The sequence below is a fragment of the Mobula hypostoma genome, chromosome 6 (assembly GCF_963921235.1).
Source record: "Mobula hypostoma chromosome 6, sMobHyp1.1, whole genome shotgun sequence".
NCBI classification, from domain to species: Eukaryota; Metazoa; Chordata; class Chondrichthyes; order Myliobatiformes; family Myliobatidae; genus Mobula; species Mobula hypostoma.
The window spans coordinates 46,889,621-46,904,555 of NC_086102.1; the positions used below are offsets into that span (position 1 = coordinate 46,889,621).

Sequence of the window (14,935 nt, forward strand, 5' to 3'; positions counted from 1 at the left end):
GGCTAAGCACCTATAAAATACTTAACTGTCCAACTCAGCAAAACAGTAGAGAATTTCTTTGGAACCTTTTGTTCTTGCTCAAAAGTCAAAGTAAATTTATTATCAAAGTACATATATGTCACCATATACAACCCTGAGATTCATTTTCTTGCAAGTATACACACTAAATCCAAGAAACACTATAGAATCAATGAAAAACTGCACCCAACAGGATGGACAAATAACTAATGTGCAAAAGACAACAAACTGTGCACATACTATAGGAAATAAACAAACAGATAAATAAGTAAGCAATAAATACTGAGAACGTGAGAAAGCGCGTCCATAGGTTGTGGGAACAGTTCAGTGATGGAGAATGAATCTGAATGAAGCTAACCCCTCTGGTTCAGGAGTAATAACTGTTCCTGACCCTGTTGGTATGCATTCAGAGGCACCTGTACCGCCTTTATGATGCAACAGTAAGAAGAGAGCATGACCTGGATGGTGTGGGTCCTCAGTGGATGCTGCTTTCTTGAGACAGCGCTCCATGTAGATGTGCACTATGGTGGGGAGGGTTTTGTCTGTGATGGACTGGTTCATATCCACTACTTGTAGGATTTTCCATTCAAGGACATTGATGTTTCCATAGCAGGCCATGATCCAACCAGTCAATATACTCTCCATCATCAAAGTTTTAGATGTCATGCTGGATCTTCGCAAGCTTCAAAGGAATTAGAAGCGCTGCAATGCTTTCTTCTTAAGGCACTTACAAGTTGGACGCATATAGATTCTCAAAAATGTAGCACAAGGGGTTTAAAGTTTCTGATCTTCACCACGGATCCCCTGATGAGGACTGGCTGATGGACCTCCAGTTTCCTCCTCCTGAAGTCAATAATCAGCTCCTTGGTCTTGCTGACATTTAGTGAGAGGTTATTGTGGCACCATTCAGTCATATTTTCAATCTCTCTCCTATATGCTGGTTCATCACCACCTTTGATTCAGCCAGTGACAGTAGGCGAGGGCTTTGAATGGTACAAATGGAATATGGGATGAGAGACAAATTAAAGAACAAAAGGCAAGGTGAAATAAGCACAGTTTCTTAAGGTATACTTGCAGAATTATCTTACTGTCTTGTGGTTTATTACTTTAAAACTGTTTTACACTTTGGTTTTATTTAGAGGTGCATACAGTATATTATATTGTTTCTGTAACAAGAATGGAAATTGAAAACAACACTCCCTATTTGAAAATATAGCCAATAGGGCTCTTGATCTGCATCCAGTGAGATGAGAACCTAATGCAGTAATTTCTCATTTTGCTTCTTTGAGAAATTCTTTCCCCATTTCAGTTAATTGGTAGCACAGGTGATGGATGCTAAACTTGCTGTTGTTCATTGGATGTGTTTCCACATGCATCCTTATGAAAGGCAGCCCTGACTCACCTCCATCTCTTTTCAGACCCAGTTACTGTGTTCTCAACTAGTTTGTCTGACTTCATTTCTGAATGATTTACAACTTTAATTATGTCAGTATTAAAATACATGCCTTCTACTTTTTTGTCACGGCACTCTTCCACCCTCCCTGGCTGTTGTATTCTGTTCAATTTTGCATAGAACTTAAGATTTGTTGACCCAGAAATTTGGTTATGGTTACAAGTATTTTTATGCCTCAGGATTGATATATAATGTATTATCAATTGATACCTTAAATATGTAAAGAGCAACAAGTGGTGATATCCATATTCATAAGACCATAAGACATAGGAGCAGAATTAGGCCATTTGACCCATCGAGTCTGTTCCACCATTCCATCTTGGCTGATATATTCTCCCTCTCAACCCTATTCTGCTGCTTTCTCCCCATAACATTTAACACCCTGACTAATCAAGAGCCTATCGAATTGAATTGAATTGACTTTATTTCTTACATCCTTCACATACGAGGAATAAAAATCTTTACATTACATCTCCATCTAAATGTGCAATGATGGTAATTTATAATAATTTATAATAAATAGAACAGACAATGTAACATAGAAATACACTCAAATCAGCATGAGTTAATCAGTCTGATGGCCTGGTGGAAGAAGCTGTCCCAGAGCCTGTTGGTCCTTGCTTTTATGTTGCAGTACCGTTTCCCAGATGGTTGCAGCTGCAATAGATTGTGGTTGGTCCCCATTGATCCTTCAGGCCCTTTTTTTCACACCTGTCTTTGTAAATCAACTTCTGCTTTAAATATGCTCAATGACTTGGCCTCTACTGCCCTCCGTGGCAATGACCACCTTCTGGCTGACGAAATTCCTCTTTATCTGTTTTAAATGAACATCTTTCTATTTTCTGAAGATGTGCCCTCAAGTCCCAGACTCCCCCGCTATAGGAAGCATCCTCTCCACATCTACTCTATCTAGACCTTTAAATATTTGAGAGGTTTCAATGAGATCTGCCTCATTTTTTCTAAACTCCAGCAACTACAGGCCCAGAACCATCAAATGCTCCTCACACATTACCCTTTCATTCCCAGAATTATTCTTGTCAACCTCTTCTGGACCTTCTCCAATATAAGTACCTTTTCTTAGATAATGTCACTCCTTTAGAAAACTCAGTTGACTCTTCCCACTGTCTCTCTGTTACGGCTCTATTCTCTGCCCCTCAACCACATTTTACTGTTGAAGAAGTGCCAGAATTTGAGCTAATAATTACAACAATCACTTGTAGTGTTATGGTGTCGTTGACTTCTGAATGTGCTAGTTCAACTTTTTTTTCCTCTGGTGTTCTGAAATGTGAAAAGCCCAGAGATATGTTCAAGTTAAGGGACCAGAAGATAGGGATACATTCAAACTTGTTTGAGTCTTTAAAGTAGCAGATTGTTGTATGTAAGTATCAGGATTATATGCGAGCATACAGTCATCTGTGATCACCAGTGCTCTTACTATTAGCTCTGTAGTGAATCCTGTGCCTAGGCAATTTGCTAACTTGGCTCCAATAACCTTCAAAAGCAGCCTGTGTTTGTACACTACTATCTGCAAAAGGCAGAAATGAGTGCTAGACTTCATGTTTTGATGTGTCTATATGTATACCATAGTTAACTAGCTTTATGTCTCTGTGCTAAGTCTAGAAAACAATTGGGTCATTAATGTAAATCGGAATAAGCTGTTTCAATTTACCTTAACCATATGTGTTTTTGGGTGAGATTCCGAAAAGAGGAAGAACACAAATTCAGATTTGTTCTGAGTACTGGTTATTGAGCATGTCTAATATGAACCTCAGGCATTTGATCTGACTTGTAGCGGGAATCTCAAGAACGGATAGAATATCTGCAAATGTTAAATATAGAGAGCTGATAGTGAAGGCAGGATGCTGGGTTGAATTTGGCCTATGCAGTTTGTAGTCTATCATTTTGTTTTAGAGCGGGGGTTCCCAACCTTTTTTGCACTGCGGACTGGTTTAATATTGACGATATTCTTGCAGACTGGCCAATGGGGGGGTGGGGGGGGTGATGTTCAAGTTCAACAGTGCGTGACAGGGAATGAGGAAAGGTGAAGCTGACTCATATCATTTCATATCACCAAATCATATTGTTTCCTAGCAGCCCGGTGGTTGGGGACCACTGTTTAGAGCATTCTTTGGGCACATTGTTTCCATTAGCATGTTTTGTATTAATCATGTGTGTTAAGTGTTTAGTTGACAGCCTTGAGAATAGTTTGGGAGGTGCACTGGAAACAGATAGTTATAATACATATGCAGAAATGTGTAATCTTTGTATGCTTAATGATCCAAACACGAGGAAATCTGCAGATGCTGGAATTTCAAGCAACACACATAGAAGTTGCTGGTGAACACAGCGGGCCAGGCAGCATCTCTAGGAAGAGGTACAGTCGACGTTTTGGGCCGAGACCCTTCGTCAGGACTAACTGAAAGAAGAGCTAGTAAGAGATTTGAAAGTGGGAGGGGGAGATCCGAAATGATAGAAGACAGGAGGGGGAGGGATGGAGCCAAGAGCTGGACAGGTGATTGGCAAAAGGATATGAGAGGATCATGGGACGGGAGGCCTAGGGTGAAAGAAAGGGGGAGGGATGAAGCCCAGAGGAGTATAGTGAGAGGGACAGAGGGAGAAAAAGGAGAGAGAGAAAAAGTGTGTGTGTGTGTGTGTGTATATATATATATATGTGTGTGTGTATTTTATATATATATATGTGTGTGTGTGTGTATATTTTATATATTATAATAATAAATAAATAACGGATGGGGAACGAGGGGGAGGAGGGGCATTAAACGGAAGTTAGAGAAGTCAATGTTCATGCCATCAGGTTGGAGGCTACCCAGGAGGAAGATAAGGTGTTGTTCCTCCAACCTGAGTGTGGCGTCATTCTCCAAACTAAAGGTGTAGCCATGGGCACCTGTATGGGTCCCAGCTATGCCTGCCTTTTTGTTGGCTGTGTGGAACAATCCATGTTCCAAACCTATACTGGTATCTGTCCCCCACTTTTCCTTCGTTACATCGACGACTGCATTGGTGCTGCTTCCTGCACGCATGCTGAGCTCATTGACTTCATTAACTTTGCCTCCAACTTTCACCCTGCCCTCAAGTTTACCTGCTCCATTTCCGACACCTCCCTCCCCTTTCTAGATCTTTCTGTCTCTATCTCTGGAGACAGCTTATCTACTGATGTCTACTATAAGCCTACGGACTCTCATAGCTATCTGGACTATTCCTCTTCCCACCCTGTCTCTTGCAAAAATGCCATCCCCTTCTCACAATTCCTCTGTCTCCGCTGCATCTGCTCTCAGGATGAGGCTTTTCATTCCAGGACGAAGGAGGTGTCCTCCTTTTTTTAAAGAAAGGAGCTTCCCTTCCTTCACCATCAACTCTGCTCTCAAACGCATCTCTCCCATTTCACACACATCTGCTCTCACCCCATCCTCCCGCCACCCCACTAGGAATAGGGTTCCCCTGGTCCTCACATACCACCCCACCAGCCTCTGGGTCCAACATATAATTCTCCGTAACTTCTGCCACCTCCAGTGGGATCCCACCACCAAGCATTTCTTTCCCTCCCCCCCCTCTGCTTTCCGCAGGGATCGCTCCCTATGTGACTCCCTTGTCCATTTGTCCCCCCCATCCCTCCCCACCAATCTTCCTCCTGACACTTATCCCTGTAACTGGAACAAGTGCTACACATGCCCTTACACTTCCTCCCTCATTACCATTCAGGGCCTCAGATAGTACTTCCAGGTGAGGCGACACTTCACCTGTGAGTCGGCTAGGGTGATATACTGCGTCCGGTGCTCCCTATGCGGCCTTCTATATATTGGCGAGACCTGCTCAGACTGGGAGACTTTCGCTGAACACCTACGCTCTGTCCATCAGAGAAAGCAGGATCTCCCAGTGGCCACACATTTTAATTCCACATTCCATTCCCATTCTTTTATGTTTATCCACGGGGTCTCTTCTACTGTCAAGATGAAGCCACACTCAGGTTGGAGGAACAACACCTTATATTCCGCCTGGGTAGCCTCCAACCTGATGGCATGAATATTGACTTCTCTAACTTCCGTTAATGCCCCTCCTCCCCCTCGTACCCCATCCGTTATTTATTTATTATTATAATTTATATATTCTTTTTCTCCCTCTGTCCCTCTCACTATACCCCTTGCCCATCCCCTGGGCTTTAACCCTCCCCCTTTTCTTTCTCCCTGGGCCTCCCATCCCGTGATCCTCTCGTATCCCTTTTGCCAATCAACTGTCCAGCTCTTAGCTCCATCCCTCCCCCTCCTGTCTTCTCCTATCATTTTGGATCTCCCCCTCCCCTTCCCACTTTCAAATCTCTTACTAGCTCTTCTTTCAGTTAGTCCTGACGAAGGGTCTCGGCCTGAAACGTCGACTGTACCTCTTCCTAGAGAAGCTCCCTGGCCCGTTGCGTTCACCAGCAACTTTTATGTATGTTGCTTAATGACCCCCTGCTGGCCTATATGTCCCTCTAACTTTCTGCTTATGTACTTGCTTGCTTTTCATTTTAAATCATTACCTTTGAACAAAACTATAACATTGTCTATTTGTCTTCACCATCACTTAATGTTGATGAGACAAATCTTCAGGTACCAGATTCTACAAGCTGCAAGTGCTTCCCTAAACTTCTCCACTCTTTCTAACTGAAAAATCTTTCTCAGGTGTGTATTGGGTCTAAATTTTGTCACATCCTGACATATCCCTTCCAGAAGTTACCAATTTCTGAACAGCCTTGTTTAGTCGTCACATGAAACACAACCAAGTGGTTTGTTGTTATTCCTCCTTTTCTCCATCACACTCCTCAGATTCCTATTGTCATTTGTAGCTCAGTTGGTAGCACTGTGAGGATTTGTCTCACTCTCAAAAGTTGAGCATATAACACATCTGACACAACACTACTGAGGAAGTTGTGCTGCTGGGTGTTTTGTCTTTTGCGTGAGATGCTACAATATTGTTTACCCAACAAATTCAATGTACAGGACCCCACAATACCACTTTGGTGTAGAAATGGAAAGTTATTTTTCTCTATTGTACATACCAATATTTATCCTTTAACCATTATCAGTAAAATAAATTATGTGGTCAATATCGTGTTGTGATGTATGACTTCGCTGAGTGCAAATTGGCAGTTGCTGTTTGTACGTTACAGCTGTGACCTCGCTTCAAAGGTACTTTCCTGGCTATAAAGTGTTGTGGAAGTGGTTGTGTAACTATAAATTTTATCTTTAATATCCTTGATATCCACCTGGCTTTTCAAGAAATCTTTAAAATCTTTCTGGAAGGGAAAGGAGAATGTTATGGAGAGTCAGTTCAATGGCAAGAAATGTAAAATGGAGTACAATTTCATTGGTATAATGCTCAAATATTATCCATTATAGTTAATTTATTTCAGAAAACTACATTTTCTCATGAAAAGGAGTTTAAACCAGAATGGCAAAATTATTTTTGGGAGAACAATTGGGTACAAAGTATTTTGAAGTCCAGCAAATAAAAGTGGGCGGAGCAGAGTGGAGCAGGAACATGGGTAGAATTTCAGACTTAAGATTTTTCATCAGACTTGATAAATATGAAATTTCAATTGCAAAGTGAATGGGAAAGAAATGGACGGGCAAAGGGAAAGTTTCCTGATAAGATGCGGTCAGGGTTCCCAAGGCGATTCCATTGGTTATCAAGCTGCCTGGAAAGAACAGTTAGAAAGAAAACAGAAATAGAAGTAAAGCTTGTGAAATCTAGGTCAGGGGTATTGCGAGATTTAAAACCAAAAGGAAAATGCTGAAAATATCTAGCAAATTAGGCTGTGTCTTGAGAGTAGTGGGAAAAAAATTGTTAATATTACAGCTGGGTGATCTTGCACCAGAACTAACCAGTTCTGATTTTTAAAAAAACATAAGAACCAAATGAAATAAAACTGTTGAATTTGATATTGAGTCTGCAAGCTGCATTGTGCTGTGAAAAGTGCTGTCTTCATACTTTTGTTGCAGTAGTGCAGGAGGCCACACATGTAGGCAGGTCAAGTGTGATAGAAAATTAAAGTTAGATTTGCAGTTGTTTAATAAACCTTTTCCATAGATACTGTCTGCCTGGGTGCGAGTTCGTACCATCTTCTGTTTTTATTTTAGATTTCCTGCATCTAAGGTTTTTTTAAATTATAATAAGGGTATTTGACCTGAAATATTAACTCAATTGCTCTTTCCGCAAATGTTACATGATCAGCAGTGTATTTCCAGCACTTCAGTTTTATTTCAGATTTGCAGTATCTGCAGGTTTTTTTTTAACTTAAAATCTAGCAATATCAGCAGGTGCAGAATGGTACCAACTGCATTTTGAAACCCCTTGTTTTCAAGTGAATGTCATGGAAAAATCATTTGGCAGAATTGTCTAAAATGATTGGCTTTCTGGCATCTTTATTTGTTCCCGAAATGCAGATTAAAAATTGTGCACGAGATGTTTGTTAGAGCCTGGATTATGAAGAAATAATCAATGAATCCATGCAATATTCAAGTTATGTTCAATAATAATTATAAAATTTTGAATGAATTTTATCAAAGTGGTAACTCAGTTGCAGTTTTGCTTCATGTACTGTATAACATAAGCAGCAAGTCAAAATAAATACATCCATAAATATCCCTGTCATTACATTTGGGAGCAGTTTATCAGGGGACTATCATTCCTCCTCCTTTGCACCAACAGAAGCACAATGCTAGTAATCGAAAGCAATATTTGGGCTGGGTGTACAGTTGCATACCCAGCCTGACTGTCATCCTGATCACTGATGCTTCCCTCCTCTGGATAGGATTTTCAGCTGGGGACAGGGAACCGGAATATCATTTCAGTCCACCTGGCATATCAACAGGCTGGAACTGGGGGCAGTCTTGTTGAAACACAGCACTTCCATCTTCAGTACAAAGGTAAGCCCACCTTTGCATAAATAACACAAGGATCTACTGCATTAACAAGTAGGGAAGCATTTGGTCCTGAAGGACCTAAATTCTGTGAAAGCTGCTCTGGAATTCAGGTCATTATTAAAATTGCCATGATCCTTGTAGATACAACACCACAGAAGTTTTGTTTAGCATACCCATGACTATATTTAGTAATTTCTGTAACTTTTAAGTAAATTGGGTCATCCACTTCAGTCTTTCCGTGCAAGTAAAGTTATGACAGTTTTAATCCAATTTTGAAGTGCTGAGCTGCCCTTTCTTGGAGTTGGAATTTTCTTACCTGTTTCACTGGATGGATGTCCCCTTTGATTTTATTAGCTGATAAAAGCATGTTACCATGTTACATGGAACATATACTTATAGAATGGTTTAACATCCAAAATGTTAATAATTTAGTGTTGGTAGTTTTGTAATTCATCATTATAGATCTTTTGTATTTATAACTGTTTGGAAATGAGAATTGCTATTACGTGGAAAACACTGTTAAAATTTCTCCTTCACACTTGGTTGGTGAATCAATCAAACCGCTTACGTTTTTTTCAGTCTGAATCCTGCATGGCTCAATTCTCATTTTCTCTGCAAGATTATTTTTCAAAGTTGCTTTGCAAATCTAATCACTAATTTAAAAATCTTTTGTCACCCAATTTCAAATTGATTATACATTCTGGGAATGTGTTTACTATACTGATTTGCTTTAGTAATATTCATCATCATCATCAGGTGCCATGCCCAGTTGGAGCTTTGACTGCCATGGCCCACACACTCCTGTTTCGGGTCAACTGGATCAATTCATTGGTATTCATTTCCAGTTCTCTGGCTGCTGTCTCCATCATCATTTGTCTTTGTCTTCCTCTTGCTTTCTTCTCGTCAATCTTTCCCATAATTACCGTGCATTCTAACTCCTCTTTCCTAATCACATGTCCAATGAAGTTACGTTACCTTTTCATGATCTCATACATTATTTCTCTTTTTTGTGTTTGCTCTGTTCATGACGTCCTCGTTAGATATTCGTTTCATCCATGATATTCTTTGCATCCTCCCCAAAAACCACACCTCTGCTGCTACAATTCATTTCAAGTCAGGTCAGGTCAAGTCAAGTCACTTTTTATTGTCATTTTGGCCATAACTGCTGGTACAGTACACAGTAAAAACAAGACGTTTTTCATGGTGCTACATGAACAGTACAAAAACTACACAAAACTACACTAGACTACAGACCTACCCAGGACTGCATAAAGTGCACAAAACAGTGCACTTTCTTCATGTTACTAGATATCATCCAACATTCTGAGCCATATAGCATAACTGGATAAACGTAACATTTCAGTTCTCTGAGGTGGGTTGTCATGCCTAGTTTAGTATTGGTCAGTATACTCTTCATTCTTGTAAAGGTGTCTTTTGCCATCCCTATTCTTCTTTTAATGTCCAAGTCACACCTGCCATCTGATGTCACCCAGCTTCCTAAGTAGCAAAAGTTCTGTACTTGTTTTATGTCTTCCCTGTTTATTCTCAGCCTGCAGATAGGATTCTCCTTCTTTTTGGATATCACCACATGTTCTGTCTTTTTGCAATTGATAGATAGACCCATTTTTGCAACAATTATATCAATTAAGTTTTGTAGTTTTTCCTCCGTACTTGCAATTAACACAGTGTCATCTGCATATCTGAAATTATTGATGTTTTCACGGCCAACTTTGATTCCCAAGATGTCTCTTACTTTTCGTAATATTGTTTCACTGTACACATTAAATAAATCAGGGGAGAAAACACACCCTTGTCTAATGCCTCTCTTGATTTTCGTAAACTGACTCACTTCTCCATCTATTCTTACAGCGGCAGTTTGTTCCCAGTACAGTTTTCTGATTAGGTGGAGGTCTTTCCAATCTAGATCTACAGTTTTCTGTAATATTTCAATATTAGTAATATTACCCGCCTTAATAATTCATTGATAAGCTATTCAACACACACAAAACCCTGGAGGAATTTAGCAAATCAGGCAGCATCTATGGAGGAGAATAATAAGTCAAGGTTTTAGGCCAAGGCCCTTTTATGCTGTTCATTACCAGCTGGTTACAATCTGCTCCACATCAGTACCCTGCAGTACTCTTCTTTCTTGCATAGTAACATCTGTGAATTGTGACAAGTTTATTGAAGTTCAAAGTAAATTTATTAACAAAATACATACATATGTTACTGTATACTACTCCAAGATTCATTTTCTTGCGGACATTCACAGTAGGTACAAAGGAACACATTAGAATCAATGAAAAACTGAACACAACAAATATGGACAAACAATCAAAGTACAAAAGACACCAAATTGTGCAAGTACAAACAAGAAAGAAAACATGTAAATAATATAAATAAATAAGCAATGGATATCGAGAACGTGAGTTGTAGAGTTCTTGAAAGTGAGTCCGTAGGTTGTGGAATGAGTTCAGTGTTGAGGTGAGTGTCGTTATTATCCCCTCTGGTTCAATAGTCTGATGGCTGAGGGCTAAAGACTGTCTCATGATTTACCTTTGTTACCACCCTCAGCCCCATTGGAGTTTTACACGAAATGGAGGCTAGACACTTAGTCAACAGTTAATAATGGTTACCAAATAGGGCAGCATAAGTTAATCATGTAATAAATATGTACTGAAATGCAATGTATTATTTTTGTTTTACATAGTTCTGGCATCGTCTGGTATAGATTATGATGTCAAGATTTGGACACCGCTGGAAGGAATACCAGCTTTTGACAGAAAACTGGCAGATGAGGTATGCATTAAGTTCTGTCATTTTTGTTGTGTAAGTTGATTGGAAAAAAATTGTCTCAAAAAGACAGTGTAAGTAGCATGATCAAAGATAAATTATAGCATTTTTAAAAAATCAAAAATTTACACATTAAATTTCATCTTTTCAATTGGTAAATAAAATTCACTCAGTAGCCACTATATTAGGTCCACCTATACAGCTGCTCCTTAATGCAAATATCTAATTAGTCAGATCATGTGGCAGCAACTTGTTACGTACCTCATAACTGGGTTGCCAAACCAGCAAAAATGGATCACTCAGTTGGAGTCTGGATTACTAGAACTAAGAAAGTTTTATTAAAGAAACAAGCAACACAGTAATCGAAAGGATAATAAATGCAACAGTTCAGCAATGATAAACACACATGTGCACAGAATTAAAATAACAGCATCAATCAAGCTCTATCATTGTCTAGGGGTAAATGACCAATTTCAAAGTGACACAAAGTTCAGTCCAATTTAGTTCAGTTCGCAGTAATCGTTGCCATGGCGATGGACAACGTGGGGGGAGGGAGAGAGAGAACAAGAACGACTGATCATTCAGAACGCTTCCACTCACAGACCGGCGAGATGGCTCACAAGCAGCTTTCGGGCGGGTCCTTTGTGATGTCACCTGAGGTCACCGACTGTGACCCCTCCTCCAGATGCGGTCGATCCTCTGCAGTGAACCCGGGACCCAAGCGAGGGTGGACACACACCGGTTTCCCGCTGATCGTACCTTTCCACCCTGTGCGTTTAAGGCTGATCCCCCGATCAGCTGTCCAAGAGCTTTCCACCGACTTGTGAGAGGCGCACCGCTTCCAGGGTCTCGTTACCTCGGGTGTCGTGTGTGTGTTTCCTTAGCGAACCTGTCCCTTTTTATCCCCCTGCTGGGGTATCGCCTGTCCATCACTTCAAACAGTTCAGGGTTCAAAGGGGGAGCCGCTCCAGACAGCTCTCTCTCCCGTCCCTTCATTACACATCTCCAGATCGCCTGTCCATCACTTCAAACAGTTCAGGGTTCAAAGGGGAAGCCGCTCTAGACAATACCCAGACTGATGGCTCCTTCATTAACATCTCCAAATGCTGCTTCATTGTTCCTTATCTCTCCTTCCCCTGAGGGCAGGTGGCAGACCAACTGCTGATGCCACTGTTGCTAGCCCAGGCCAGCAAACATCTTAATTTATGTGTATTCTCGTCACAAACTCAATGCACAAAAGTGTGCAGACGTGGTCAAGAGGTTCAGTTGTTGTTCAGACCAAACATCAGAATGGGGAAGAAATGTGATCTAAGGGACTTTGTGGAATGATTGAGCTAGATGGGGTGGTTAGTCTGTCAACTGCTGATCTGGAATTTTCACGCAGAATAGTCTGTAGTGTTTACAGAGAATGGTGTGAAAAAGAAAAAAGCAGTGAGTAGCAGTTCTGTGGGCAAAAATGACTTGTTAATGAGGGAGGTCAGAGGAGAATGGCTAGACTGGTTCAAGCTGACATAAAAGCAACAGTAAGCACAATATGACAGTGGTGTGCAGAAGAGCATCTCTGATCACACAAGTCGAAAGTTGAAGTGAATATGCTACAGCAGCAGAGACGGTGAACGTACACTCAATGGTCACTTTATTAGGTATAGAAGGTATTGGGCCTTATTATGATAAAATCAAAGTTGTTGGAAGAGTTCTGCAATATTAGTTTTGTGAGTAAGTAAGTTGGGTTGGAATCAATTCTGGAAGCTAAAGGTTCATGGATTTCGGACTGTATTTAGCAGAAGATGTCAGAATGGAAACAGTGGTAACCAGGAGCAAAGCTAAATATAAATCAGATGTTGCACTTGTGCTTCTCCTAAATCTATGTTTAGGTAATTCTACTTCCATCTTTGTAGATGATCTCTCTAGAACACTGGTTCCCAAACTTTTGTTGGTTACTGCCCCCTTGGCCCCAGACTCCATTCCCAGTACCCCCCACTCTCGTTCTGGCCATTACATAAAAACTACTAAGAATTTTGATTTACGATACACAGTGAAAGAAAATTTGGATTGTAAGTTCAAAACAGTGACAAATAATTGTAAGAAAAATTCAGATCTGTTAAAAGCTACAAATAAAATTATTTAATTTCAGTAAAATAATTTTCATCAACAATTTTAGGACGTACATTAGTAGTCCAACTATTCACTACTTCACACATCAAAGTTGCTGGTGAATGCAGCAGGCCAAGCAGCATCTATAGGAAGAGGCGCAGTCGACGTTTCAGGACGAAGGGTCTCGGCCTGAAACGTCGACTGCGCCTCTTCCTATAGATGCTGCTTGGCCTGCTGCGTTCACCAGCAACTTTGATGTGTGTTGCTTGAATTTCCAGCGTCTGCAGAATTCCTGTTGTTTGCGTTTATATTCACTACTTCACTGCTTTTTCAACTTTCATTGAGATGGATGGGCTTGATGCGGTGATTTCAGCCTCTCAACAGGCTGAATGTCATTGAGAAGGAGTCTCAGATCCCCAGGTTCAGTAATTTGCAATCAGTTTTGTTGTTTTGAAAGAAATTGGGCAATTGCACTGAAACTGAACTCCACTAAATATGACGTTGGAAAGGCGATAAAGAACACCTTGACCTTCTCCCATAGTACAGGATAGCTTCGGAGATTTTTCTGTAACCAAAAGTTTTGATATGATATTTTAAACCTCAGCTTCAGCTCAACGTCATTTTGTAGTGAGATCAGTTCTTCCTCCATTTTTCATGTTAATTCCTCATTACAAGTGTTGAGGAATGGATTTATTAATTAATCTGGAATTTGGATCGAGAAAAGATCCTATAATCTTTCTGTCTTTATGTAGCTCACCCAGGTGGGCACAGTATACTTGAATATCATCATTGACTGGATTCTTTCTTGCTCTTCCAACTTGGAGAGCCTGAGAAATTCAATAAGGCTGCAGCAGCCAGTATTGCACTTAAATAGGTTTAACTTGGACAGAAATGTGGAGCTGACTAATGTGACTTTGATAAGATTTACATAATTTCCTTGCAATTGAAGACTAATTTTATGAAACTTTCTGAATAATTCAAATAAGCCTTGTGATGCCTAATATTCTTGAGTTGATTAATGAATGAAACATTCAAGTCTTCAAAGAATTTTATCATAGTTTCAAAAAGTGCATAAAAGCATCTCAGGCAGTTTCCTTTTCAGAACCATTTGGCTTCTCTGTGCAACAACAAGTGTTCAAACTGTTCATCTTTCTCAATACAAAGCTTTCAAAATAGTTTGGAATTGAGAGCATGGGAATTGATTTTATTTACAGCTGTGATAACAGTATTTAATGATATGTCCAGCTGACCACTTCGGTTTTTTGCGACAAGATATTGTCTGAATTACGCGGTGAATGATAAATATGTTAGGTTTTTCGAAGAAAGTAATAATCCCTGCGATGGTGTCCTGTCATTGTTGGTACTCCATCTGTTGCACAAGCAAGAATATTGATGAGTGCAATGTCCTCCTCTTGGAAAAATCGCTTAACAATGAGGAATATTGATACCCCCTTCATATATTTCTAGTCCCCTTGCAAATAACTCTTGAACTGTGCTTTCATCTTTTATGAGACAAGCATAACTAAAAAGTAACAATTTATTGCCTGGTAAAGTTGACTCATCCAACTGCAAAGCAAATTCTTTTGTCGTAAATATGCTGTACAATGTGGCTTCTACATTCTCAGACATTTCATCTATTTGTCTTCGAACAGAGTTGTCA

The 14,935-nt window shown here is 40.1% G+C and overlaps 1 protein-coding gene across 6 annotated transcripts in view; it reads left to right on the plus strand.

Annotated features, from left to right (window-relative positions):
• Nucleotides 1-14,935, plus strand: part of dcaf6 (ddb1 and cul4 associated factor 6) — a 176,542-nt gene that overhangs the window by 152,533 nt on the left and 9,074 nt on the right. For all 6 annotated transcript variants that reach the window (XM_063050755.1, XM_063050753.1, XM_063050754.1 and 3 more), the window contains one exon: nucleotides 11,099-11,187. In XM_063050755.1, the coding sequence (XP_062906825.1) occupies nucleotides 11,099-11,187 (89 nt within the window). The remainder of the gene's footprint in view (nucleotides 1-11,098; nucleotides 11,188-14,935) is intronic.